Consider the following 27,972-nt stretch of genomic DNA (forward strand, 5'->3'; position numbering starts at 1 on the left):
CTAGACCCTCAAGTACATCAGTGGCCTATGACCTGCCATTTGCTGATATCAGAAATAATGCCGGAACAAATGTAAAAATCTTCAAGAAACTGAATCCCTGTATCAGCCAAGTACCAGATAAACCAAGCTACCTTGGCAGAACTAAGAAACATGGGCCGACGGGCTGCTAGCAGCAACATCCTAATTGAATAGGAAATCGGTGGGACAACCTGGCCTAAGACCGGGTTTCGAAGGAAGATAGGCTCACGAAACCAGTCACAGCTATGTCACAGGTAAGTGTATCACATTTTGATCCTATAGAAAGGCACGTCAGAACAATAAGTAGCATAACTTAACATTTGAATGGAAAATAATCAGTGTAAATTTGAGGTTCCTTTGATGTTTTAGACCCAGGAAAAATGGCTGCACCTCTGGTAGGCCTCTGTTTCAGAATGCGTGGTGGTTTAATAAATGGTGGTTGATATGATGGTAGTGGGTATAGAGGTAGTACGGGCTGGCTCCGTACGTTGGACTGCATGTGGCCAGCAGTAACAGCCTGGTTGATGAGGACTTGATCCAGCAGGGGGCCTGGTCTGGGACCGGGCCAGAGTGTCGTTGACACCCCTGAAAACATCCTTCAAGTATCCTTCAGCACACTAGTACAGTACACCAGCTCCTTGGGAGCTGGTGTACTGGACGGCGGCAGCGCCTTCAGCAACACAGCCTCTGAGAAATATAATTACTACTTACGAACCCCCTCCTCCTACTTCCCTCCTTGATGCTCCTTCCACCCCCTTCCTACTCCCTCCCACTACCATCCATGATGCTTCCTCCACCGTGCCCTTTCCTCTAGCTACCCTCCTTGATACCCCCTCCTTTCCTCCAGCTACCCTCCTTGATACCCCCTCCTTTCCTCCTCTCCCCTCATCTATCTTCACGTAACCTCCCCATCTCCCTCCATAACCCCACCCCCACCTTCTAGCCCTTCCCAATCCCTGGATCCATTCCCCTCCTAGCCCTTTACACATCCTAGCCCCTTACCCATCCTAGCCCCTTCCCAACTTCCTGTTGCGATATGTCGTGAGGGGGTATTGTGGAGCGAAGCAGTGTATCAGAGGTGGTGGGATGGAGCGGGTAGTGATGAGTAGAGGCTGTAGTGGAGGGTGGGAGAATTTGGTGGAAAATGGATTGGTGTAGTGGCCCAAGGTCGGGGCTCTGGGAATAGAAAAGCTCTCGGAACTCATCAGAGGAGGGTGGCAGTGTGTGGTGGATGGTGGCAGGGTGTGGTGGATGTTGGGAGAATGTAGTGGATGGAGGGAAGATGTAGTATTGGGTGAGCAGTGAACACCTGTTTGGCTCTAGAACAGGATTACTGTGCAGCGATTGCGGCGGCTGTGGCCACCTCCTGTGGCTATTCCTGCCATTAACGAGAGGCGTGGAGAGGGCGAAACTAACACCAGATTTGTTGCAGATAAGATAATGTGTCCGAGATACCTGTGAGCCAGTATTGTTGTCCCACTGGTCAGGCGTTGGAGGGTAGGGGCCGAAGATGGGGAGAGACTAGTGTCAAGGTTGGGGGCGTGGCCAGGAATGGGGGAGGGAAAATAGTGGGGATGGAGGGAGAATATTGCGAGGTGCTACAACCGACATGATGAGGGGAACGGTAGACTGAGAGAGGAGTGAATAAAAACTTCTTCGATGTCTTATCTTTTTTGCTCAGACCTTCGACAAGTACGACCGTGGTGTGATAGCACACAAAATAGGTGCAGAAGAAATAAATGGAAAAGTGGGTTGTTGGATATTTAACTTTTTGACAAATACAACCCAGAGAGCAGTAGTAAATAGTTTGAAGTCAGAGTGCACTAAAAGAGAACCCGATAAGTCTAAGAGGCCCTCGACTTTTCAACATCCCTTCCCCTTCTTGTATAAGAGGAATCACCATCCAGCCTCCAGTTGTCACCAAGAGGGAACTTGATACGTAACTGAAATCAGTTCCTGTTCAGCCGGGCTGTGGAGTCTGCGTGCGGCCAACACAAACAGCCTGGTCGATCAGGCCAGCAACAGCGAGGTCTGGTCTAGGACCGGGCAGCGGGAGAGGTGATCCCCGGAAGCGACTACAGGTAAGGCTGCAACTGGCCGGACAACGGCTGCCAAATGTCACTGCTGAGGCCTACCTTTGAAATATCTAAGAGGAGCCTACATCACAAGGAGATAGTGAGGGGTAGGAGAGGTCATAATGGGGTTGGTAGGATAGGTAATGGGGTGAGTAAGGGAGATAATGGTGTGGGTAGGGGAGATAATATCGTGAGTGTAGGGAGGTTACGTGAAGACGATTTCGAGGGCCAGTACTAGATCAGGCCTCGTAATTGATGGCCTAATCAACCAGGATGTTGATTCTAGTCACACGCATTCTAACGAATGCACCACACCCCGGCTGATCAAGAACTGACCAAGAAGGGAAAGCGTTGAGAAGTTTTGGTCCCCATACACTTATTGAGTTATTTCTTAGTGTGCATAGATCGTCCCTATTTTTCATTTGGGTTATTTTTACCCCATCTGCCGAGCTTCTTACTTTCGCAGGGAGTGATTTCAGTGTGCAAATTTGGGACCGATCACTCTAGGACTGACTTTCCAGGTGTAAATTATGTCTCTCTCTCTCTAGCCTATATTGCAAGGAGTATCGTTCAAGGGACTTCAGGCGTTCCCAATAATTTAAGTGCTTGACGGAATTTATACGGACAGGGGAGATAGTGGAGGAGGGATAGGGAGGTGGCTTGGGTGGGGATGGTGTGGGGTAGGGAGGGCTCGAGGATATGGTGTAGGTGGGTTGGAGTCGAGACAGTGGGTGATAGAGGGTAGGAAGGAGCATAGGGAGGGGAGATAAGGGGGTGGTGGGCCCCAACTACGCACCAGATTTATTCAGCTCTTACCTCAAGTTAACGCATAATGTTGCCCGGGATAAATTAGAGGGGAGAGAAGGGAATGTGGAGAGTGGGAAAGGGAAACAAAGGTGGCGGAAAGGGAATGAAGATGTAAAGAGGGAGAGGAAAGAAGTGGGAAAGGGAAGAGGAGGATTGACGAAGATGGAATGAGAGAGAAAACACCATAAGTGTCAGGGGCCCAAGACTGTTCAGCAGCTTCTCACCAGCCATAAGGAGGATTACCAGTAGACCCCTTGTTGTCTTCAAGCGGGAGCTGGACAGACACCTAAAGTCAGTGCCGGATCAACCGGGCTGTGGTTCGTACGTTGGACTACGTGTGGCCAGCACTAACAGCCTAGTTGATCAGGCCCTAATCCACCGGGAGGCCTGGTCGTGGACCGGGCCGCTGGGGCGTTGATCCTCGGAATACCCTCCAGGTAGGTAGGTGGAGGAACCGGAACTGGAGTGGTTGGGGTGGTGTGTTGTGTACATTCAAGAGTATAACATTTTAGATTGAAAGTGCGAAGGAAATTCTTAACAAGTTTCTCCCCCCACATCCCTCACAAGTTTCTCCCCCCACATCCCTCACAAGTTTCTCCCCCACCTCCCTCACAAGTTTTTCCCCTCACCTCCCTCACAAGTTTCTCCCCCACATCCCTCACAAGTTTCTCGCCCACCTCCCTCACAAGTTTCTCCCCCACCTCCCTCACAAGTTTTTCCCCTCACCTCCCTCACAAGTTTCTCCCCCACATCCCTCACAAGTTTCTCCCCCACATCCCTCACAAGTTTCTCCGCTCACATCCCTTACAAGTTTCTCCCCTCACCTCCCTCACAAGTTTGTCCCCCACCTCCCTCACAAGTTTGTCCCCCACCTCCCTCACAAGTTTGTCCCCCACATCCCTCACAAGTTTGTCCCCCACCTCCCTCACAAGTTTCTCCCCCACATCCCTCACAAGTTTCTCCCCTCACATCGCTCACAAGTTTCTCCCCCCACATCCCTCACAAGTTTGTCCCCCACCTCCCTCACAAGTTTTTCCCCCCCTCCCTCACATCCCCCCACATCCCTCACAAGTTTCTCCCCCACATCCCTCACAAGTTTCTCCCCTCACATCCCTCACAAGTTTGTCTCCCCACCTCCTTCACAAGTTTGTCCCCCACATCCCTCACAAGTTTGTCCCGCCACATCCCTCACAAGTTTCTCCCCTCACATCCCTCACAAGTTTCTCGCCCACCTCCCTCACAAGTTTCTCCCCACCTCCCTCACAAGTTTCTCGCCCACCTCCCTCACAAGTTTCTCCCCCACCTCCCTCACAAGTTTTTCCCCTCACCTCCCTCACAAGTTTCTCCCCCACATCCCTCACAAGTTTCTCCCCCACATCCCTCACAAGTTTGTCCCCCCTCCTCCTTCACAAGTTTGTCCCCCACATCCCTCACAAGTTTGTCCCCCACATCCCTCACAAGTTTGTCCCCCACATCCCTCACAAGCTTCTCCCCTCATATCCCTCACAAGTTTCTCCCCCACCTCCCTCACTAGTGAATTTGTCTAAACTTCAGTATTGTTTTCGAACTAGTGTAGATCTGATAAGAGCCAGAAATCTTGAACGAGTACCAGTCATTACTGGAGCGCCATCAGTGCAAACTCCCAGTAGTTCTCATTTCTGTTCACCTGTGTTGAATAATCATGACTAAGCCCTAAGCCCATAGGTATCATATCACCTGTGTTGAAGAATGGTGTTGGAATGACTTTAAACTGGGCATGGAGCGTTGTTGTCAGGTGGTGTTGGGTTTTTACCCCTGGAGGCTAGGTAATAGCGATAGGAAAAGGGTGGTTAGCAACAGATTCAAGTGGGCAGGTACTAACTACCCTTCTTGATTTGGCAGGTTGAGTGGGTGTAACACTTTTGATGTGACCACCTATCCTATCACCGGAATCCCAGGTGGTGTATGTGGCCGGGCTGAATGGGTTCCCTTCCCTGTCCACCACTCTACCACGAGCCAACCAAGACCCTTCAAGTCACGCACACCCACACCAACACTTGTTATACAATATATTATGCCCGTCATACTAATATACTGTGAAGTAACTTGTTATGGTGTACAGTTGGCGGTGGTGTGTGGATGGCTGGGATGTGTACTCACCTAGTGGACTCACCTAGTTGAGGTTGCAGGGGTCGAGTCCGAGCTCCTGGCCCAGCCTCTTCACTGGTCGTTACTAGGTCACTCTCCCTGAACCTTGAGCTTTATCATACCTCTGCTTAAAGCTATGTATGGATCCTGCCTCCACTACATCGCTTCCCAAACTATTCCACTTCCTGACTACTCTGTGGCTGAAGAAATACTTCCTAACATCCCTGTGATTCATCTGTGTCTTCAACTTCCAACTGTGTCCCCTTGTTATTGTGTCCCATCTCTGGAACATTCTGTCTTTGTCCACCTTGTCAATTCCTCTCAGTATTTTGTACGTCGTTATCATGTCCCCCCTATCTCTCCTGTCCACCAGTGTCGTCAGGTTGATTTCCCTTAACCTCTCCTCTGGGACTAGTCGTGTTGCAAACCTTTGCACTTTTGTGTGTGTGTACTCACCTAGTTGAGGTTGCAAGGGCCGAGTCCAAGCTCCTGGCTTGGGTGTGGGTGTGTGTGTGTGTTATCTGGAGTTTATCTGGAGAGAGTTCCGGGGGTCAACGCCCCCGCGGCCCGGTCTGTGACCAGGCCTCCTTAGGTCAGTGTCCCAGGATGCGACCCACACCAGTCGACTTACACCCAGGTACCCATTTTACTGATGGGGAACATAGACAACAGGTGGAAAGAAACACGTCCAATGTTTCTACTCTGGCTGGGAATCGAACCCAGGCCCTCACCGTGTGAAGCGAGAGCGTTAACCACCAGGCCACCAGAGCCTGGTGTACTCACCTATTTGTGGTTGCAGGGGTCGAGTCCTAGCTCCTGGCCCCGCCTCTTCACCGGCTGCTACTAGGCCCTCTCTCTCCCCGCTCCATGAGCTTTATCAAACCTCGTCTTAAAACTGTGTATGGTTCCTGCCTCCACTACGTCATTTTCTAGGCTATTCCACTGCCTTACAACTCTATGACTGAAGAAATACTTCCTACTATCTCTCTGACTCATTTGTATCTTCAACTTCCAATTGTGGCCTCTTGTTTCTGTGTCCCCTCCCTGGAACATCCTGTCTTTGTCCACCTTGTCTATTCCACGCAGTATTTTATATGTCGTTATCATGTCTCCCCTGACCCTCCTGTCCTCCAGTGTCGTCAGGCCGATTTCCCTTAATCTTTCTTCATAGGACATTCCCCTTAGCTCTGGAACTAACCTTGTCGCAAACCTTTGTACTTTCTCTAGTTTCTTGACGTGCTTTATCAAGTGCGGGTTCCAAACAGGTGCTGCATACTCCAGTATGGGCCTGACATACACGGTGTACAGTGTCTTGAATGATTCCTTACTAAGGTATCGGAATGCTGTTCTCAGGTTTGCCAGGCGCCCATATGCTGCAGCAGTTATCTGATTGATGTGTGCTTCCGGAGACATGCTCGGTGTTATACTCACCCCAAGATCTTTCTCCTTGAGTGAGGTTTGCAGTCTTTGGCCACCTAGCCTATACTCTGTCTGTGGTCTTCTGTGCCCTTCCCCTATCTTCATGACTTTGCATTTGGCAGGATTAAATTCGAGAAGCCATTTGCTGGACCAGGTGTCCAGTCTGTCCAGGTCTCTTTGAAGTCCTGCCTGGTCCTCATCAGATTTAATTCTCCTCATTAACTTCACATCATCTGCAAACAGGGACACTTCTGAGTCTAACCCTTCCGTCATGTCGTTCACATATACCAAAAATAGCACTGGTCCTAGGACCGACCCCTGTGGGACCCCGCTCGTCACAGGTGCCCACTGTGATACATCATTACGTACCATGACTCGTTGTTGCCTCCCTGTCAGGTATTCTCTGATCCATTGCAGTGCCCTTCCTGTTATATGCACCTGATGCTCTAGCTTCTGCACTAATCTCTTGTGAGGAACTGTGTGTGGAACTGTGTGTGTGTGTGTGTGTGTGTGTGTGTGTGTGTGTGTGTGTGTGTGTGTGTGTGTGTGTGTGTGTGTGTGTGTGTGGGTGGGTGGGTGGATGTGTGGAAGGGGGTGTTGCTTACAGGAGTATTTGTGTAGCGAAGGCTTGAAACCTAAATCAGGAAAAAAATATATAAAAAAAATATATTTACATTTAAAATCGGTATAAAATTTATTTCGATACAGCAAACTGCTTCTCGCTTTTTTCTTGTTACATTTCCTGTTGCTGGTGGCAGACAACAACACACTTACAGACTTTGCCATTGCACTTGAGGACTTTCCATGCATTTTACTATGTCGTCGTCTTGTCAGTAGCCGCTTACAACTTGGAAAGTCAAAAGAGAAAGCCAACTTGACCTAACTCAACTTTTCCCGCAAATGTACCCAAGTTTGTGCTCAGTTGTAAACTTCCTACCATTTCAGTCTGGCCTTCAGTAAACACACTTCTGTTTTCTCCAATGTCCCGTAGCCATTTACGACCAATAAAACGGCTGCATATATCAGTATTAAATATACTTTAACGATGTCATGGAAGAGTGAATAATTATAAAACATTAAAGCATTCTGAAGTCTTAGTTCATTTTGTTTCACTCTCACGAGATAAAGGTTTTAAAACCTTCATATAATATACGTATCTTTCTGGGAGGGGATCGCTTCCTCCACCAGTTTTATTTGTTAGGCATGAAGATCCATAGCACATAAAGTGGAGTTTGTGAAATGATTTTAAATTTGCACAGCGTGTGGTGCAAGCCACTTTACCTAGAATACTTATTGTTATATTAGCTCACAGATTAGACAATGATTTTAATACAATGAGTTCAGTAGTGAGTTGACTAGCTTGTTGTGTTGTAGAAATTCAATGTGTGTGGAGTGTCAACCCTGTCTTCCAGCTTTATAAGGTTGCAGGATAACGTCGGTAAAGCTACTCTTACCACGTCCTGCTTTACACCATGATAAGGTACTTAGAGGTTTCTTGAGAGTTTAAAGGTACACATAAGACATTACCACAACACTTGTTTGGCCAAGCAGTTATGTATATGCCGCAGTGATAAATTAGACATATGTGCAACTCTTGGGTATCTTTATTGAGGAAACGTTTCGCCACACAGTGGCTTCATCAGTCCATACAAAGGAGAATCTTGAAGAACAGGAGGAGAATGAGGTTATCAGTCCCTCAATCTTGAGTCGATGTGGTCGGTCCATCAATCTTGAATAGAAGATTGATGGACTGACCACATCGACTCAAGGTTGAGGGACTGATCACGTCATTCTCCTCCTGTTCTTCAAGATTCTCCTTTGTATGGACTGATGAAGCCAATGTGTGGCGAAACGTTTCCTCAATAAAGATACCCAAGAGTTGCACATGTGTCTAATTTATCAACATGTCGGTTCTCTGAACCATTCATCTACATATGCCGCAGTAAATGTGTGAAACCAGGAGTTGAGTGAAATCCTTGGAAATTTCAGCAAATAGACGTAATCGCTGTCACACTTGGCTTAGATTAGGTTAGGATACGACCGATATACTAAAGAATAATCAGGCTCTAGAATATCAGGGAAAGCATGAAATTACTGACCAAGTTTTCCAGACTTTAATTTAATAGTTGATTTTCTTAAGAATTTCGTTGTAATAAATGGGCAGACAGTGATTGCAAATGTTTACTGAATTTTCAGGGATTTCACGTAATTCCTGGTTTCTGACAGTTAGTGTTAACATTTCCTTTTCATGTTAGCACAGGCACTAAAAGATTCCGGTGTAGGATTCATAGTCTGTAATCCTCACTTACTTTGTCCCATGTCTTGCACTCCTTATGTTTCTCAGTGTCAAGTTTACACCTGTCACGAGTCCCAGAGTCATTAAGAAAACTCTCTGCTTTCTTTTACATTCAGTACCTTGTTATCTCTCATACCTGTGTTATTCTTAACATCTCTCTACCAATATCTTCCCCTCTACTGTACTTTATATTCAGTTCTACTTATCACTCAGTCTACTTCTGTATATTATCTGTCTCTCTGCGACCTTTCTGCATACCCTTCTGCCAGTCTTCTTAATCTTGATTAATTAGGAAGACATTTACAATCATGCCTGTCATGCCTGGTCATTGACAGGGCCGCGGGGGCATTGACCCCTAGAACACCCTCCAGGTATACTCCAGGTATATTTTATATTTTTTTATGAAATGTTTGCTAATCATTCAAATTGTGTTTTGTGGCTGGGCTCTATGTCAGTATTGTAGCATTTTTTTATTAAGAGCCTATACAAATATTAAGTTCATTGCCATTCTCATTCCATCCTCTACCCATCCATTTCTTCCCTACCACCTCCCTGTTCACCCCTGTCCTTCCACATTCACTTCAGCAACATCCTTATTCACCTCACCCCCCTTCCCCTGTCAGCACTATTTCCTATTCACCACTGCCCCTACCGTCCAACAAAAGTATCCCCTTTTAAGTAATAGCAGTTGGAATGTGTCCAAAATAATGATCATTTGTTTTAAACATATTTTCTTAAAATGTTATTTATCATAATAAATCGAACCAAAACTGTATCGAAATACATAAAAGAAGTTTCTCCTCAAATTTGTGTGAAATTCTAATGGAATGAATTTGGTTTTTATTCACTCCATTGGCTAGTCATCAATTTCAATTTTTACATTTCTTTTTATTCCGATGTCTGGCACTTCGTGAACGAAAACATACTTTTATTTTAAGTTTTAAGTTGTCATGAGAGAGAAACAGACAGACAGACAGGGGTGATAGGGCAGCAGTGGCCACTGATACAGCTCCCGGGCCTGGACTAACACCAAGCCGTATTCTTATTTCCATAAAGAGTGCGATAATGGGCACATTAACACGGAGGGAATGTGTAGGTGTGGTCCCGGCCCACATCAAGATGGCTCTCCGGGTCCTCCCTTCTAACCTGACAAAAAACTCAGTGGGGCTACACTGTGTTCGTAATGAACCCCCTTTATGTTAATGAATACGGTAATAAAATCAGGCGTGCGTTGCAGCGGGGAGACGATGTATTCCATCTACCGGGACTTGAAACCTGTACAAGGATGGGAACCTATAGTTGTGTATAGTGGAGGCCTCTCCTTGTACACTATGACCTGGGCATGGCTGGAGAGCTATACTGGAGTGGGAGCTACATAGTGTTGGAGAGCTGTACAGGAGTGGGGATCTGTATAGTGATGGAGAACTGTACAGGAAGTGCACGTCCGTTCAGAGATTTTTTAGATGTCGCAGTTGTCAGGTTGAAAATGAACACCGTCATAAAAGCAGCTAATTTCAGCTTAAATACTCGAAATTCCACTGATAATAATTATCAACTCTTACCTTGGATGCTTCAACATTTAGGATTCCTTACCTTAATGTTGAAGCACGAAATCCTGATTTTTTTTTTTAAATTCTTTGAATCTTCGTTCCAACATATTTATATAGTTCATAAATATTGGTATTAATTCTGTATTACCGAATTTTGTTACATTCTAAGAAACAGTGCCGGAGTGTTTATCGTCCCCTCCACGTATTTTACCCTCTCTTTCTTTTCCTGGGGTTGCTACTCCAATCTGCAACAGTTATGTAACCTACACGAATCTTGGCCACAGCCATCCCGGTTTTTCTATTTCTACCATTCTTTCCATAAACATGTTTCATATAATGCAACCCTATTGTAATGCTGTACACATTCACCATTTCCTAACGGTCGAAAGAAAAATGAACAGTCTTGCAGGACAAAGAGGCTGAAATATGTACGGATATATTACCTTTATGAGACGCGGCCCAGTAAAGAAAAAAGTGCATATAAGAAGCCTAGATTCTGATGGAGACGTGGAGATGCCGTCACGGGGACACTTGTCCACGAAAAGACAAGTGGGATAGTGCGGTTTGAGGGGTGGGAGGGGCATAGGTGCCGTCATGGATACACTGGATTGTAGAGATTGACAGAGGACCGAACAAGCCGGAGGAGCCACCGGGATTCCGTCACGGAGCAGCAAGGCTGCAGGGGCAGTAAAGAGAAAAATTGTCAGTTTCGGAGATGGTCTGAATAATCGCAAGTACATGACGTCGGCGGAACCTGGTAATAAATCCTGTAGAAAAATTCTCTTATTCACTGGATGTTCCTTGAGGGGGATTCCGCAGCGGTCGGTTTGCTGAAGTATTTGTCCAGGAGGCGGTGAAGGTTAATCAGTGTGTGGTAAGTGACTCCCAAGTACCCGACGGCTGAAATTGAAAGGTTGAGAGCTGATGTCTGTGGCTCTTCACATGTGACAGTTGTGGGATTGTGGGACATAGTTGGAATCTGTGGGAGGCTCGCCAAGATGTCCGAAACATACCAAAACACGCATAATGGGGTCGTTAAGTTGCTGTGATGTCGCTTGAGTAGCTCTGTAATGCGCCTAAAAGGCATCCGTAACTAGTGAGGATGCGAGAGGCATGCTACTGCTTCTGCTGCTACTGATGATACTGCTATTGCTGCTGCTACTGATATTGATGCAGCCACTGTTTCTGCTGTTGTCATCGCCGCTTTCAAATTCTATTTCCAGTTGGAATGTATGGAGTCATCTATCTTGCGATTATCTAGCGTTCGCTGAGGATCACCATCTATAAGTAGTTCCCGCGGCTCGATTGTTGACCCTGCTTTCTTGTTTGACACCCGACCAGACAGGCAATTGGTGACTGCCTATCGTAGTTCGACTACCGGCGTCATATATCGAAACTGGTATGTTAAATCAAATTGTAGTCGAATTGGACACAGCTTAACGTGTTTCCCACTTATGTTAATAGTAATTTCTGTGTGTTGATTTCAAAACTTTTCTTCCAGTAATTTCCAAGTGTATATTATGATGCATCTTTCTTGTCTGTATTCCTGAGTGTAGTCGAGGGACATTAAGCGTTCCTGGTAATATAGATGTTTGAACTGATGCGGAAGGTAAAGGTTCTCTATATTTTAAAGACCTGCAGTGTTGCCTGCATTAAATGAGACTACCTGTAGTCGATTCCGGGTCATCACCCTCACGACGCAGTCATCCACCAGGTCAGGGGCTGTTAGTGTACAACAGTGTTCCGATCTATAAAGTATAAGTGCCTTAAAATATGATCTTCAGTGACTTAGCATCTGATGGTAGAGTTGTAGAGGCATTAGTCTTTTAGGGTTAACAGTTTCACCGTGGCTTTGGTTTCTTGGTGGTAAAGCTCCATCCTGGCACTGATCTCCTGGTGGTAGGTCTGTAGAGTTACTGGAATTCTGGTGGTAAAGTTCAATTGTGGTACTGGTCTCCTGGAGGTAGAGCTCGACCGTTGTACTGGTCAGTAATAGATAAGTTCTCCTCCGTGAGGTTTCTCTCAGATCCAACATTTCTCACTCATAACCAGTTGTTCAGCAATAAAGTTGTGTAAGATGTCCAGTGTGCCAAGATATCATTGTGTTGATGTACCAGACTGGTATACAGTGCCAACACGTAAATTAATAAGGCACGTGTGCAACAGTTGGGTGTCTTTATTGCTGAATCGCTTGACCTGCTCAGTAGGCTTCTTAGGTCAAATACAGAGTTGATTAAATATGGATACAGCAGAAGTAGTGACGAGGTAATGATGTTTATCAGTCCATCAACCTTGATTTTTTTTTTTTTTTTTTTTTGAGATGGTCAGTCCCGCAGCCTGGACAAGACTTCAGCTCCATAGTTCGGTGCAGTGTCCAGACTGTGGAGCCGAACTCCTTTCTAGGCTAAGTGACTGACTACCTCAAAAAATATTTATTCAAGGTTGATGAACTGGTTACATCATTACCTCTCTACTAACTCTGCTGTGTACATATTTAGTTACTTCTGTATTTAACTAAAGGACACATGTGCAACTAATGAGACATTTTTATACTGGCAACGTTTCGCTCTCCAGAAGCTTTGTCAAGCCGTTACAAACAGTACAGGGACACAGAGGATATATACAGGTATTAGAGGTGCAAGGCATGATAAAATAACTTGTGGCCTTTTACCTAACATATTATCAGTAATTCTACAAACATTTTTTCAACTGAGGAAGCTTAGTGTGTATGCGAAACGTTTCAGCAATAAAGGCAACTGTTGCACATGTGTTTTACATATCTACTTATACCATTTTTCAGAATTATAATCTGAATTTATTATTGAAGTTGAGGCACATTTAAATTAACAGTCATTGAAGTGAATGTTAATTTAAATGAATTAATGTAACTTTAACGAAATGTTTGTAAAGTTTTAATAATCGTTCTTAAATGAAGGTTAATGGAGTATTTATTTATCGAAACATTTATTGATGAAAGTAATCGCTTGGCCTGCTTAAAATTAATCGCAGTATTTTGTCTGACGTTAATTATTATACCACAAGTACAGACTAAAGACCTGAAATTTTCAGCTAAAAATTTTCCGGTCGAAAATATAAAATAAGAGAAGTGTGAGCAAGTTTTCTAAATTTGCTTTTAATAGATAAAATATTTCGAAATTCGGACTTAAATGTACTCTTGTTAGCTCTTTCAGAGCCTAATTTCTAGGCCTGAGGAGGTTACGTGATGTGGTGAGGGGTTCTTGATCCAAGAAAATGAATATGTCCTCCACTTTGATCAGATCTTGTTGATTCCTATTCCCCTAAATCCTAAGGACTATATAATTCTTCTGGATTAAGTAGTTTGCACTAAATATAAGAATTATCTTAGGTCTAGGCCTTTTGTGCATTCATGTGTTCTTATGATACTATCTGCAGGACAGATATGGGGTGTGAAATTAAGTAGCTGCTTCGGCAGCCGTATCCAATTCTAATTCCTGTATCATGGTGTCTGGAGTAAGAAGTCTTCGAGCTCCAGGTTTCCGAAGTTGTACTGTTGGATCCTCCAGTACACCCTAGGCTTCATTTAATCTTATGGTTTATTCTCTTGGCTTGGAATTCTTGGGCCTCAGATCTTCGAGATTGGAGTTTCCGGGTTTTAAGTTTCCTGTCGGGACAAAATGTTTACGAATTGAATTTTACGGGTTTAAAGTTTCTGGACTTAGTTACCCTAGACTTTAATATTCAGGAACACAGTGTATGGGTCTAAAGTGCCCTGGGTGTGATAACACACAAAATGCATGCAAAAGGAATAACTGGAATAACTTCTTAACGAGTAGAATCCAGAGAGTAGTAGTAAACAAAGTGAAGTCGACATAGATAAGGACTTGAATCATAACACCGTCGAAAGCACAAGGAATCGTCAAGAGGATATAAATAAAATTTTCCAGAAGCCGTAGGGTGATACTGGACAAGTATCTCTACCAGGTGCCAGATCAGCCAGACTGTGATGGATATCTGGGGGCAGCGGGCCTCTAGCAGCAACAGCCTGGTTAACTAGACAATCACCAAATGAGCCTGGCCCATGGTCGGGCTCCGATAATAGTAAGACTCTCGAAAATAATCAGAGGTAAAGGTATATTAGAGGAGGCTTAGATAATAGAACTCTCTCACATATTCAGGGTATTTATACCTGGTTGTCATTGTGACTTCACGGACTTTGTGCCCGACAAATATCTCGTTATGTCACATGCAAAATCTCAGTTTTGTAAACTTATCCTTGACAGCTCGGAGGGAAAGGTCCCTCGGGAGACCACCCCTTGCTTTTTACATGCCATGGCTGGGCTTGTTTACACTAAGACACGTTGCTTGAAATCTTTGCGCCATCATGACTGGCGGGTGTCGGTGTAGTATTTTAAATTACAAGGCAGCTGTGAGGCTCCAGGAGAGTTGTGCAGGTGCCAGCCGTGTTTTTCTGCTTGATTAAGTCCTCCGAGTAATATTAGCTTTCGTCTTTTATTTTTTGACGCACCTCATAAAAAGGAATCATGCCGGGGACCACCCAGACTCGCCCGCTGTGTACTCGATCGCCTCAGGAATATTTAATGGGCTCTTTCGCGAATCCCTTCTAGAAAGTAAAAAAAAGAGGAGAAAAGAAAATAACGGTTTTCCATCAGTATTCAAACTGGTCATCTACAATTTTTATAAAGTTGTAAATGCCTCAATTTTGCCAGGGAGGGTGATGTGCATGTTAATTTTAGCAGCCATGTGGAGGAAGGCTGGCCAGCCAGCTCACCCCCAGACAAGCGTAGTCCAGTCTAGTATGACTTTGCCTCGCCAAAGGCTAGTAGACAAACAGTATGTACTGCAGGAGATACATGTTAAGTTTAAGTTTAGTCTGTTTCAGGCTACGCCGAAGATTTTTTTTGCTGAAGACTTGATGGCTGGCTGACTTTAGGATTAAGAGCGTCTTTTACTGAGAGTAAAGATCCCATACTGGGAGTATATAGCCCCAAGAGTGCTCACTGAAAAGAAGCATCTCTCCTGAGAAACCTTAGACGCCCCAATCTTGATCCACGACAGAGGCAGAGAACTTGAGAGTGAGAGACGCAGAGTGAATCAAGGCCGTGGCTGTGGATGAAGCATAATGAGGCTATTCGTAAGTAGTGGTGGTGTTAGTAGTAGGAGGGTCCAACATTGTCTGGGCTCGGGAATAGGCGAGACGGCGGGGTTCTCGTATTCCCGCCCCAGTGTGTAACACATTTTATGAGAGTCTCGGGATAATTATTGTGGTGTAAGCTGTCCTCTGATAGCTGGACCGGGGGAGCGTTCTCCGGGGAGGCCACTGACAGCTGGACCGGGAAAGCGTACTCCAGAGAGACCACTGATAGCTGCACCAGGGGAGCGTACATCAAAGAGGCCACGGGGGAACTTATTCCAGTGAGGCCACTGATAGCTGGTACATGAAGCGCTCCATGCACTCCAAGGAGACCAGTGATAACTGGTCCGGGAGGCGTTCCATGCACTCCAAGGAGACCCGGAGGATCGTTTGTAGTCAGTGGAAACCAGTGATAGCTGGACCGGGAGGATCGTTATGTAGTCAATGGAAACCAGTGATAGCTGAACCGGGAGGACCTCTTCGTAGTCCAGGAAGGTCATTGATAGTCATGATAGCTGCTACGATAGGAACTTAGTTCACCCTAAGGAGGACAACATGTGCTCTGTGATCATTTAGCCCGTAAATTCTCGAGATTGAAAGTTAGCTTCAAGTTTACAGATAATGTTTATCCTCTTGCTTTTATTTATTATAGGAAAGGTTCGCTCGCATCGTGGAAAATTGTGTTTCAACAGTGTTTTGCATATCGGATTTACCCTGATCTTTTAACTTGAGCTGGGAGCACAATATAAATGTAGGGACAACATTTTTTGGAACGGATTAATGTCTCGGATGTACTGAGTATTAACGACTGTGTTCTTTATCTATTTACATTTGGACAATCCCTGTAAAAAGTGAGCAGCATTTATGATACTTGTATTTCCTGATGAGCACTAAACCCTTACGGATTATACAGTGCCTGTGGAATGAGATTTAATCAGTTTTGATCCGTCATAGTAATATTTTGCCCAGACGACAGAGAGCATATACGCAGTGGAGACGGCTGCTCTTCATGTTTCAAGTTAGTAGGGAACGTACCTTTTGGTTGATAGTCCAGTCCAAACAAAAGGTCGTTCTGCATGCTGCGTTTTGGGAGGAATGCATCTTTGAATAATATAATTACAAAGAGGCATTCCTCACAGGCTTTATACCCAAGCCGAGTTACTGTTAGAAAGTACTTAGAGGAGAAAATCTAGTCATGTTGGTCGAATTAGCTTAAGAGGCGGGGCCAGGAACCAAGACTCAACTCCTCTAAACACAAGTCAGTGAGTACACACTCAAACACTAATTTATTTATGCATTCATAAATATGCACCTTGAAATTCAAGAGTTCCCAAAATATTTCAGACAAAGAAGACTACATGCGTAGAGGCGTATGGTTTACTGAGGTTGACTACGCCTGTGACACTCTTAATGGATTGTGTCTTGATGCTGGTCAAGGGCTCTTGATCTAAGGAAAAATATCATCTCAAACAGATACAGAGATTTACAGCCCGCATAGAGCCAGTAAAGCATTTAAATCACTGGGAACAAATTTAAGTCCTAAATATGATATACTGGCGCGGAGGAAAGATACGTGATAATATTTACGTAGAAAGTACTTGAGGGGCTGGTTCCAGATCTGCACACTGCCATAACAGCATACTAGAGTGAGAGATATGGGAGGAAGTGTTGAATAAACCTTGTAAAGGGCGGGACGCTGTGGGCACAATAAGAGAACATTGTATCAACACATTTGCTCCCAGACCTTTTTAACATCTTGTCAGAAGATAGAAACTGCTGGGATAAGTGTAGAAGTCTTCAAGAAGAAACTGGGCAAATATCTCCACCAGGTGCCAGATCAGCAAGGTTGTGATGGATATGTGGGTTAGCCAGCAGCAACAGCCTGGTTGATCAGGCAAGCACCAGACAAGCCTGGCTCCTGTGAATTTATTGTTTTTACCTTGAACATAAACAAGTGATAGCTAATTCATCCTTTCTCCCAACCAAGCTATGTACCTCCTCACTTTCTTAATGGCAACACAACCATAAAACTCGCTCCACCCTCACCCCAAAATTTGGGTTCGCCCAAAAATTGGAGGCAAAATATATGTGCATTTTTGTTGCTCCGGGGGACCGGTTGGGGGGGGGGGTAGGTGGGTTAGCGAGGAAATGGATGGGGCTGGAAGTTGAGCATTAAGTAGCGGTTATTGATTGCCTTCTCGTGCAATGTTCTCTTCTTTTACATCTCTTGCTTATTCTATTTTCTTATTTTCCTCCCATTCATTTTTTTTCAGCTCTGTCATAACAGGCGTATATAAAAACATTATGCACAACTTCGTATTATCGTTTACAGACGACACCAAAATATGTAGGAAAGTCACCCCCCCCCCCCACAGAAGACACTAAAAAATTAGTAGTAGATATCAGCAGACTTCCAATGAGCAAATGAAAATAACATGATGTTCACTGGTGATAAATCTCAAATTCTTAAGTACGGAAAGATAAAGACCTCAGAACGAGCGCAGTGTACAGAACGCAGGCATAGCAAATAGAACTGAAGAATGGTTATGTAATTTCTCTCATTTGGAAAACACAATAAGACAAATGCAGTAAATGGAAGGAAAGTGACTGATGAATTTTGAGAACTTTCAAAATAAGAGAAGCAACACTAGTTATGGTTCTTTGCCAGTAACTTGTGTTTTCGCAACTCTTGTGAAAACAGCCTATTTTCACTACTTGAGTGTGAAGGTCGGAGATCAGGGCAAGCTGTGGACGCCTCATCGCTGTTGTGTGACTTGCTCTAATTCATTATGTGAGTGTGTGCATCACAAGTTGATCATTATTTCATATTCACAGCATCTTTAAAGACAGGAGAGATCTCTGTTACGAAGAAGAGGGATACCTAGTAATATGTATACATGGAAGAAACTTGAAAACTTGGCCCTTAGCCTACACACGTCTACAACAACTTACTGGAGTGAAAGCTATAAGAGAGTATAGAATAAACTTACTGAGGAGAAGGGAAGCCATAGGACAATTAGAGAACACTGGGCCAACATCCGTGGTTCAAGACTCTTAAATATATTTACCAGCAGATATCAAAATGTTTCCGGAAGGAAGATAGAAGTTTTCAGGAAGCTAGACACCTTCTGTAACCAGGCAGTAGCAGCCTGGTTGATCAGGTCCTGATACACCACGAGGCCTGGTCATGGACCGGGCAGTTTGGGCGTTAACCCCCCTAACACCTCCAGGTAGTACCGGATCAGTCGGCATGTGATGGCCATGTGGATCTGCGAGCCTTTAGCACAAACAGCCTGGTTGATCAGGAATAGAATAGAAACACCGAAATCATGGAAAGCATCTTCGTTGAATATCCAAATGTCTTCATCTATCATCAAAATGTTTCATGATATAAAACTTCATCATCAGTGCTGAAACAGTTAAGAACAATTCCCATGTTATTCCGCTTGATAATGTATGTACAATAATAATAATATATATTTAATATGTATGTATGTGGAAGAAATCACCATAATATGGATTGAAAATGTGAAAAAATACAACTGAAAATAAGAAATAAAACTTAAGCGCTGAACAATTCGCAGACAGGCGAAATTATTTACAAACATTATCTGTACGTCCACAGCAGGACTCGAACCTGCAAACTTTGCATCAGAGTACACAATACTTTACCACGGAGCCAGACCCCAGATAAGTATGGGCGCCTAGCCGGAGCTAAACGACGTTTCCTCATACCCCTGAGCACCACGCCTGTTTTTAAAGTTATTTCATCAAATCCTGCCACATGCAGTGGACAACGAAAGATATTTGAAATGCTTAACAATTCGCAAACACGCGAAATTATTTAGACATTATCTCCACAGCAGGACTCGATTCTGAAGTTGTGTGCGTAAACACGTGAAAGCACTCAGGTTTTATTTCCTATTTTCACTGTGGTATTTTTTTCATGTATATATGTATAATATCTATGTACAATAATGATAATATAATCACTAATAGCATCAAGGCCAGTGTTATCACCATCACCTCTACCACCACCGCCACCATTCTCCTCGTTATCCACATCACATCACCAGTACTCTAGTCACCCCCACTACCACACTCACACCAGTGCTCCTCTCACCACCATCACTCCATCAGTATCACTCTTCTACTTTCAAATATCTATTAATATCTCTCTCATCGCAGCCTCCGTCATTGAAGTTCCAATCACAGTCGTCACTTTACTGCTACTGTCAACACCACCACCACGAGCAGTCACTCTGGCTAGTATTTTGTGAATAAAGTCTGATAACTACTGACCCATTGTAAGAGTACTCTGACTAGTATATTGTTAATAAAACCCTGATCATCACTGCCCCAGTAAGTGTTTAGATAAGTTTCGGTCACAAATAAGCAAACCACTGATGATCTTGGAATATTTTTTGGATATTGGATTAGCAGACATTTAACCCGGGCACCTCAGTTAATCTATGTAGGATTGAGGAGCCTCTGCCATTTTCTGGGCGTTTGTGGATTGTGTTAGTGCTAGCAGTGGTTGTAGTGTTGATGATGTTGGTGATAGTTGTGGTGGTGGTAGTGCTGGTGCTGGTGTCGGTGATGGTGGTAGCTGCGGCAGTGTCTGTGCTGGTAGTGGTGGAGATGGCACTGGTCGTTGTGGTGATGGTGGAGGAGATGGTGGTGGTGGTGATAGTGCTACGGTTCCGTGTACACTAGATCCCTTAATCTAGATTGTGGTCTAACCTCACGAGTCTTTGATTTATTTATGGCTCCATTTATTTTATAGTCGGAGTTTATGTCCTCGTCGAGTTGTGTTTGTGGGGGTCGAGATTCGACTCCACATAGTGTCAGATCAACCAGGCTGTGATGTATATGTGGGCCAGCAGGCCATCAGCAGCAACAGCCTGGTTGACCAGGCACGCATCGGACAAACCTGGCCCAGAGCCGGGCTGAGGAACTAGGAAAACTCTTGAACCTCATCAAAGATATATTAAAAGTAAAGGCATTCACACGCTTTCACACGGAAACTCATATACCAGTTTCATCAGTCAAAATGGAAAATAAGAACATACACGGTACATATCTTATCAAACCTTCCACTAAGAAAGATTAGCTCTGAAGTCAAACTGAAGAGGCACACTGTTGTTATCTGGGAGACACCAATATTCTAACATACACCTGGACATTAAGTTTGAAGTCACTCAGAAGTTGCATTATCAAGTTATCAGCGTTGAAATGTTACAGCCAGTCGGATGAGGCAGGAAAAAAACATAACATGAAAACAGTTTTTTGTTTTTTTACTTTTTTTTCAGTTTCTTCCGTGAAAAAAGAAAGGTAAATTGGGACGTACGCAGGGCAGAATCAATCCAGTCTCTTCTCTAATTAAAACTGACCACCGTTTAAGAAATAACTAAGTAAGTAATTGTTATTCATTCTTCAGGTACAAAACCTTAATTTTTTTTCATTGGTTTTGATGTTATACATATGTTATGAGAACACAAAAATTAATTTATGTAGATTTAACTAAAGATAACGCAAAGACAAACACTGTGACTTATTTCTGACCAGAAGAGATTCTCCATTTATCTCAAGTTAACCAATTTATTGAAAACAATTAGCACATTAAAACTTACACATTCTGAAATTAAGGAGAATCTTCGTTTGAAGAAAACACATCAACACTAAAAGTTTGAAGGCTACCACGTGATGCATTCTACATTTAATGAACATAATTAAAAAAATCCACCCCCCCCAAAAAAAGTCTTATCAGTTTCATGAGATACTTCATCCATTAAAGTTTGATGGTATTCAGAAATTTTGTATTTTAATCAGGGGGTCCTTATAGCAGCTGGGAAACTTTCAGAAGCCTTCAAATTCGATCCAAGGAAGGGGAGAATAAGTCCGGTTCCTTGGATCAAGAACCCTTCACCAACACGAAGGCACCCGTCATCGAGGAAAGACACTCCAGTTATTTAATGCAAAAAAAAAAAAATCTAACATTTTGAGATAAAAAGTTGCAAAATGGTCCCTTGCACACTCCACTAAAATACCAACCTTCTTCTAAGTAGGATATACGAGTGTCGACATTCTGAAGCGAACAACCCCCCCCCCCAACGTACGAAAAAAAAAGGTGCTTGTCCAAAAAAAAAAATGTATGAAGCGAAACCCCCCCCCACACCCCCCCACACCCCACACCCCCCAAAAGAAAATAAAATAAATAATGAAGTTATCGGATGGAAATTAATTTCGGGAATGGTCTATGTAAAATTTAGCAGAGGGCCTTTGCACTTGTCAATTGTTACACGAACGTTCATAAGTATAATAATAATAATAGCTTGAGAAGCGAAAATTATAACATTGTTTCAAACACGTGCAGATATCAATTTCTCTAAGGGTTTCCAGCGAATATAATTGAATAAAACAAGGTAATGTGCTGGCGGGGGATGGCATCTCTGGCGAGTCTCCAGCCAAACAATGTAGGGTGGGTGGTGGCAGCAAGGATGTCAGGACAAAGCTCGCTCGTGATCCATCAATCTGTGAGATTCTCCAAGCTTGTTTCACAGGGGATTCTGGTGGATATTTCTCCGGATTAGAAATCTGAAAGAGGCGGCTCAATGTGTATTTAGATTGTATGGTTGCCAGTTAGAACAGCTGTTGGTTTATAAAGTTTGTTGTTTTGAAGGCTTTATGACTTTCAGTTGTTTAACACCAGTCTTGTGTCAGGCCTTTGGAAGAGAGGGTAGTAGGAGTCCAAATACTTTAAATGTAATGAGCAGTTAAATATTTAACAATTGATTGCAGCTAGCCCAATATTTTTTTATTTGTTTCTGTCATAGGGGCGGCATTATTGTGCGTTCCAAATTCGTCCTCTGGAAGGTTAACATCTAATTTACTGTTCACTCTTGAGCATATGCGTACACAAAGACTTATGAACCGGAACCAAGAATGGCAGCATTTTACAAAAAAAAAAAAAAATGCAGGATTTGCTGCTAGATAATGGTTATGTGCAAATGTTATAATTCGGGGAGATGCTTAGTTGACTTTCATATGTGAAGGTAGTGATACTTCTGTATTGAAACAACTAGCATGAAGCTGACATCCTCAGTAGCAGGTCATTTATTTGTACTATAGTGTACTGCTTTTATGGCGGTATGTTTATCCACAGGATAAATGGAACTTTCCAGTATATATATTTCTCATAAATCTCAAGAATTTGTCTTTGTTATAAATCTCATAAATTTGTCTTTCTTATGTATTACAAGCAGATACGGGATATTTGCTCAGAATTTCTAGTATTTTATTATTATTAATAAGATACCTCAATGTAATTTATGCCTGCAGTTATGCACTTCAGTTAGTGGTGAGTCAAGTACCCAGTGTTTAAAAAGTGGTTAGAAAAACAGCTGACTGCATGCATATCTTGCATTTAATTAGTTCTTTGTGTATATGTCAAGGTGCGAGGTGTACTTGTAACCCTGCCTAAGCCTGGTTACTGCAACATCCGTCCAATTAAACTTGGCATTGGTGGAGGAATCTTGCGTCGGGAGGTGTGGGAAGGGAAGGCCAGTAATACCTTGCCAAACTTCCCCTCGCCTAGGCCTACGTGCTGTATCAGTGGGAGGGGAGCGTTGAGCTCTTTAGCCTCCGTGTTTCCCCTCGGGACCTCTACTGTGCTCCAGACACTTAAGTGAGGGAAGGGGAAGATATGCTGGAAGAAATTTACCCGAGGGAGCAGAAATATGGGGAGAGGTTACGTTTATTTATACTGCTGGCAGAGAGGTGGTATATTATACCTGTAATGAGGTAGGGAGTAAGGGTAGAACACATGTAATGAGGTGGCAGCAAAGCAATCGGAAAAAGTTCTTTACCCATAACACTGATGCGTTTAGCGCTTCCCAGTAAATATAATACGACAGCCATCGTTGTTATCATCATCATAACTCGCGTATAATTTGTGCAGAAAGCATTATGCTGCAATATTAAGTTGTGAATGACATCGTGGGAAAGCATTGGCAGGTAAAAGATGGAAGATGTGTAAAAAAGATGAGCAAGGAAGATGAGGAAGGAGGAGGAGGATTGAAGAGGAGAAGAAAGGCTAATATTTGCTGGGTAAAGAGCAGACTTGTCCCATGTTGGGTTGCCTTTTACTTCTTGCTCTCCAACATTGCGTGGTGTCCCACATCTGGAGGCAGAGACCACAAGTTACGATCTCCCGGTCATTTGGTTTCTGGTCCTGTGAACATGGGTCCCGAATATCAGAAATCCATTTGAAAATCCTCGACCTCAGATGCATTCGACTGATGCAAGTTATCTTTTGGGATATAGTATAACCATTAAAACATTCTGAGGAGACACTGGGATTGGCTCCACACTTGCGCGTCACAGCATCGAATGAAGACGTATTGAAACCTTATTAGATATATGCAGCAGATAGCCACACGTATGGGGTCTCCTGTTATGGGCTTTCTCCGTTATTTGAAAGTTGGTATTATTTTCTCATGATCGTACCTGTGGCGTCGTGCTGATGGTGGCCCCCTTGCCGCATCCTAATGCCTTTGGCGCTCTAGTTTGCCAGGATTTATGTGTGCAAATTTGAAATGAATCATAAAATGTTTTCAGTTCTTATTATTTCTCTGGAACATGGGGTGAAACTTTTCCCATAAAACACGCCTGAAGAGTAGTGGAAGGCGAAGTTTACAATTTGTATTAAAAAATTGTTGCTATATTGCAACGCGGCGCAGGCTGAAGTAGGGCAAACAAACATGGAGGATAGAGCGGATGGCCAAGCTTTGACCAGAGGAAATAGCAAGTTTTTTTTTCTCAGTCTTTGCTGATGATATTGCAGACGCTTCATTTTCTAGTCTTAATAAAACATCTTTCAGTTTCTTTGCCCGGATGAGCGTATTTAAACTGAATGCATTTATTAAGAATTTGTTAGAGGCATTCTTTTCTCTCTTTAAGCCTCTGCAGTAAAACCGTGCTCTGTAAACGAGGTTATAATTTCCCCCTCAAGGGAAGTTCCATGAAGCTGGTGAGGGACTCTTGATCTAGGGAAGTGGATCTGTGCTCCAGTTCCCTGAACTGAGCCTGAATACCTACCATCCCCCCTCCCCACAGGCGCGGTATAATCCTACGGATTTAGTGCTCCCCCATGATTATAATAATTATAATAAGAACATAACCTAAAGGAGGAACACTTCAATAGGCCTGCTGGACCATACTAGGCAGGTCCTTCACAAATCCAACCCATTAACAGAATAAACGCTACACAAGCAATAAGCTTTGACAAATTATTATTTACTCACGTTCAGTAAACGAAGTTATTCTATTAATGCAAATGAAGTCTCCAGAGGATGAAATGGCGTGTTACTGGTAAGTATCGAGACGAAGGGACAAGTTGCAGAACAAACTTTAAGCTGTACAAGGAGCGAAACGTTGTTCCAGTAAAAGTTTGTTTTGCAACCTGTGTTTTGTCGTCTGATCTCTAGAAAGGGAAGAGGAGGGAAGAAAAGTGTCACCTTACCGTATGGTGTGGGAAGATGAGTGGGCTTGTGGTCGTGACATGTAAATAGGGCCCGGGTGTGTAGGTATTAGCAGGGAATATTGTAAGACATTACCATAATGGTCAGGGTGTGGTAAATACCAACCTGGGCCTCGTGTCTCCTCGGCCTCTCCACATTACTGCCTTTTAAATGTAATGACCATTTCCTGGTTTACAGGCTTTCGGCGGGGACGTCGCTAGTTGTTAGCTAATTAGAATGGGCGCGTTCAGTCACGAATTACTTGTTGGGAGGTCATTATGACGAACGGTTGTCGTTGGGGAGGGACTATTGTGGAGGGACATACATTGGTTGTCGAGCGAGGGTTGTAACGGATGGGGTCGTTAGGTTTCATACAAACTGCTCACTGGCAACACTCTATTATTTTCTCCGTCGACTCTCCTTTCAACTTGATTACTAAGAGTGTGTGAGCCCCCTTCTACTCTTGGAATGTTGAAGCACAGAAAAAGTTGCCAGAAGAGTCCTAGAAGGCCCAAGTTCCATGCTATTTTGGGTACTCTATATGTAAACAACCTATCAGAGGCGATAAACTTCTGCGTGTCACTGTTCGTTGATGTCGCGAAACTGGTGTGTAGAAAACTACAATTTGCTAGATGGTCTAGACAGGCTACAAGGGAAAATACAAAGGTAACGTACAACCTCTGCGAGGAGCAGCTAATGCTTTTGAGAAAGAAAAATGACCTGGAAGCTGACATCGAAGTTCACTGAGGTAGCATAACAGCACGAAATAATGATTTTTAGTAATCTCTACGCCCATCAAGTAAGGAATCTTTCAAATATGTATTAGCAGGTATATGTAAAACTAGTCACTGAGAATTCAGCGACAGTGAAGAGCGCAGACCAAGCAAAGTATATAAGGAAGCTGAAGAATGCACAGAGTATATAAGGAAGCTGAAGAATGCACAGAGTATATAAGGAAGCTGAAGAATGCACAGATGTTCGCCATTGAACTATTTTTTTCGGAATTGAGAAACAAAAGCTACGTTAAAAAAAAAAAGCTTGTTCTCACCACTCAGGAGACATGATCGCGATATGGAAAGTGCTTTTAGGTTTAAATAATGAACAAATAAATTAGCTACGGGAAGGTCTAGGGCACGATTTGAAATGGAGCTAAACACGTAAGCTATATAAAAGAAAGTTCTTTTACAAGAGTAAAGGTAAAGTAATTAATGGAATATACCAGTCATGTGATTGCATGAGCATTCGACTTCGTTGGAGCTACTTCCAGTAAGATTGTCTGACATCACGTTGTTTACCACATTCTTACATTTTAGGCTACCTGTAGTCGATTCGGGGGTCACTGCTTCCATGGTACTGTCCAAGATCATGTCTCCTGGGTGATAACCTGATCAATAAGGTTGTTGGTGCTGGCCTCACGAATTCCGACGTAGGCACCAAAGTCTGGTTTATTAGGAACTAATAGTCAATTGTTAAATGATCTTTCGTACTCTCGTGCGTCTTCAGGAGCTATGCAATCTTGCAAGACAGCAACAGATGGGAGTGAAAATTCTCTGAGGCAAGGCAGGTATCAGTGGCAACCTATGTCGCTCTGTGATTTCACTCTTTATTTTCACTCATTATTTATAATGAATATTCATTAACTTGTCCGTAACGAATACATCATTCGTGGTGTTAAGTAATTAAGTGATCAGATTGATCAGGCCTTGATTCACCAGGAAGCCTGATCGGAGACCAGGCCGCGGGGGCGTTGACTCCCGTAAGCATGGTTTAGGTATCCTTCAGTAGTAATTCTTTACCATAATTATATCTTCTTCTCTTTCCGCCACAGACGATGGGGAACATCTACAACTTCTGCGAGGTGGGTCTCAAGATCTCTGGTGTGTCTCCGCTACACGCCCGAGCTGCTCTCGTCTACCACAACACTAGTCTTAGTGCCGTCCAGGCCGCCACCACCGCCCACCACACCGTCCTCTTCATGGGCACCACTACCGGCACCCTCAAGAAGGTACGTTGAGCCTCTATCTCAGGATCACCGTCACGCCTTAAAAAACTCGCTGTACTGTTTCCTCTCGCTGTACCTGGGACTATAAAACTGTATTTAGATGACCATACGTAACGTTGAAGCTGAAAGTATAATGTGGCACTGACTTGGTAAGTACACCACACCTTGTGTGTGTGTGTGTGTGGTTGGTCACTGTCGCTGGAAGATTATCTTATAATTGCATCATCTCAAGATTAGTGATTCCCTTCCTCCCCTCTCTTTAAAGGACGCTTTGATAATGGTGAAAGGTTCTTGATACGAGGAATTGGAGCTGCCCCTTCTTGGACCATACTGATTACTTCCCATTCCCCAGACGCTGTACGATGCGTATTGGTTTAGCGTTTCTCAGTGAATATTGTGTAAGATTCATTTTTAGTGATGACAGACGTATGAAATATAATAAATCTTTATTATGCCTTTATCAAATTGAACAACGTTTCGCTCTTCTTGACTGAAACTTTGTAAAACAAATGATTATTTTGATATTTGTCGGCTCGTTACCTCTTCTACCTATTAACCTATTTTTCGAGGAAAACTGGTGAAAAGTGGTGCTTTTCACAGCACCAGCGACAAAGTGAGAATGTGGAGCGCTGCCATCACCATCCCCTTAACGGGCGCTCATTATCTCTTCGCCCCTTGCAAAGTGTCGGCCGGGTTCAGGGAAGGTTTTATCTCGCCACGGTCATAAAACACATGAAGGACATGCGGGCCCCCGATAGCACTCTCAGCTCCAGATAGTCGCTCCCCTTCCTCACTAGGGACGCTCAGGCAGCCAGGTGCTCCGCCTGCAGAGTTCCAGCTCTGCCAAGACCCTTCATGTTGTCTGTGCTGACCAACTGATAACAGGTGGAGAGGAAGGTATGCAGGAAGACTCATTTCCAACAGGAAAAATCATCCAGGCAGAAAACAGGGCTGTCAGGGGTAATGTGATTCTTTTTCTGACGTTGGGAGAGTTCCAAAAAGGAAGAAGAGTCGAGAGGTCAT

General features: G+C 43.8%; 1 protein-coding gene across 5 annotated transcripts in view; it reads left to right on the forward strand.

Annotated features, from left to right (window-relative positions):
• Positions 1-27,972, forward strand: part of LOC128688923 (plexin-B) — a gene marked incomplete at its 3' end in the record, with an annotated part of 822,775 nt that overhangs the window by 276,376 nt on the left and 518,427 nt on the right. For all 5 annotated transcript variants that reach the window (XM_053776978.2, XM_053776981.2, XM_053776980.2 and 2 more), the window contains 1 exon segment: positions 26,776-26,952. In XM_053776978.2, the coding sequence (XP_053632953.2) occupies positions 26,776-26,952 (177 nt within the window).

This window comes from Cherax quadricarinatus, chromosome 16, assembly GCF_038502225.1.
Source record: "Cherax quadricarinatus isolate ZL_2023a chromosome 16, ASM3850222v1, whole genome shotgun sequence".
In the NCBI taxonomy this organism is placed as follows: Eukaryota; Metazoa; Arthropoda; class Malacostraca; order Decapoda; family Parastacidae; genus Cherax; species Cherax quadricarinatus.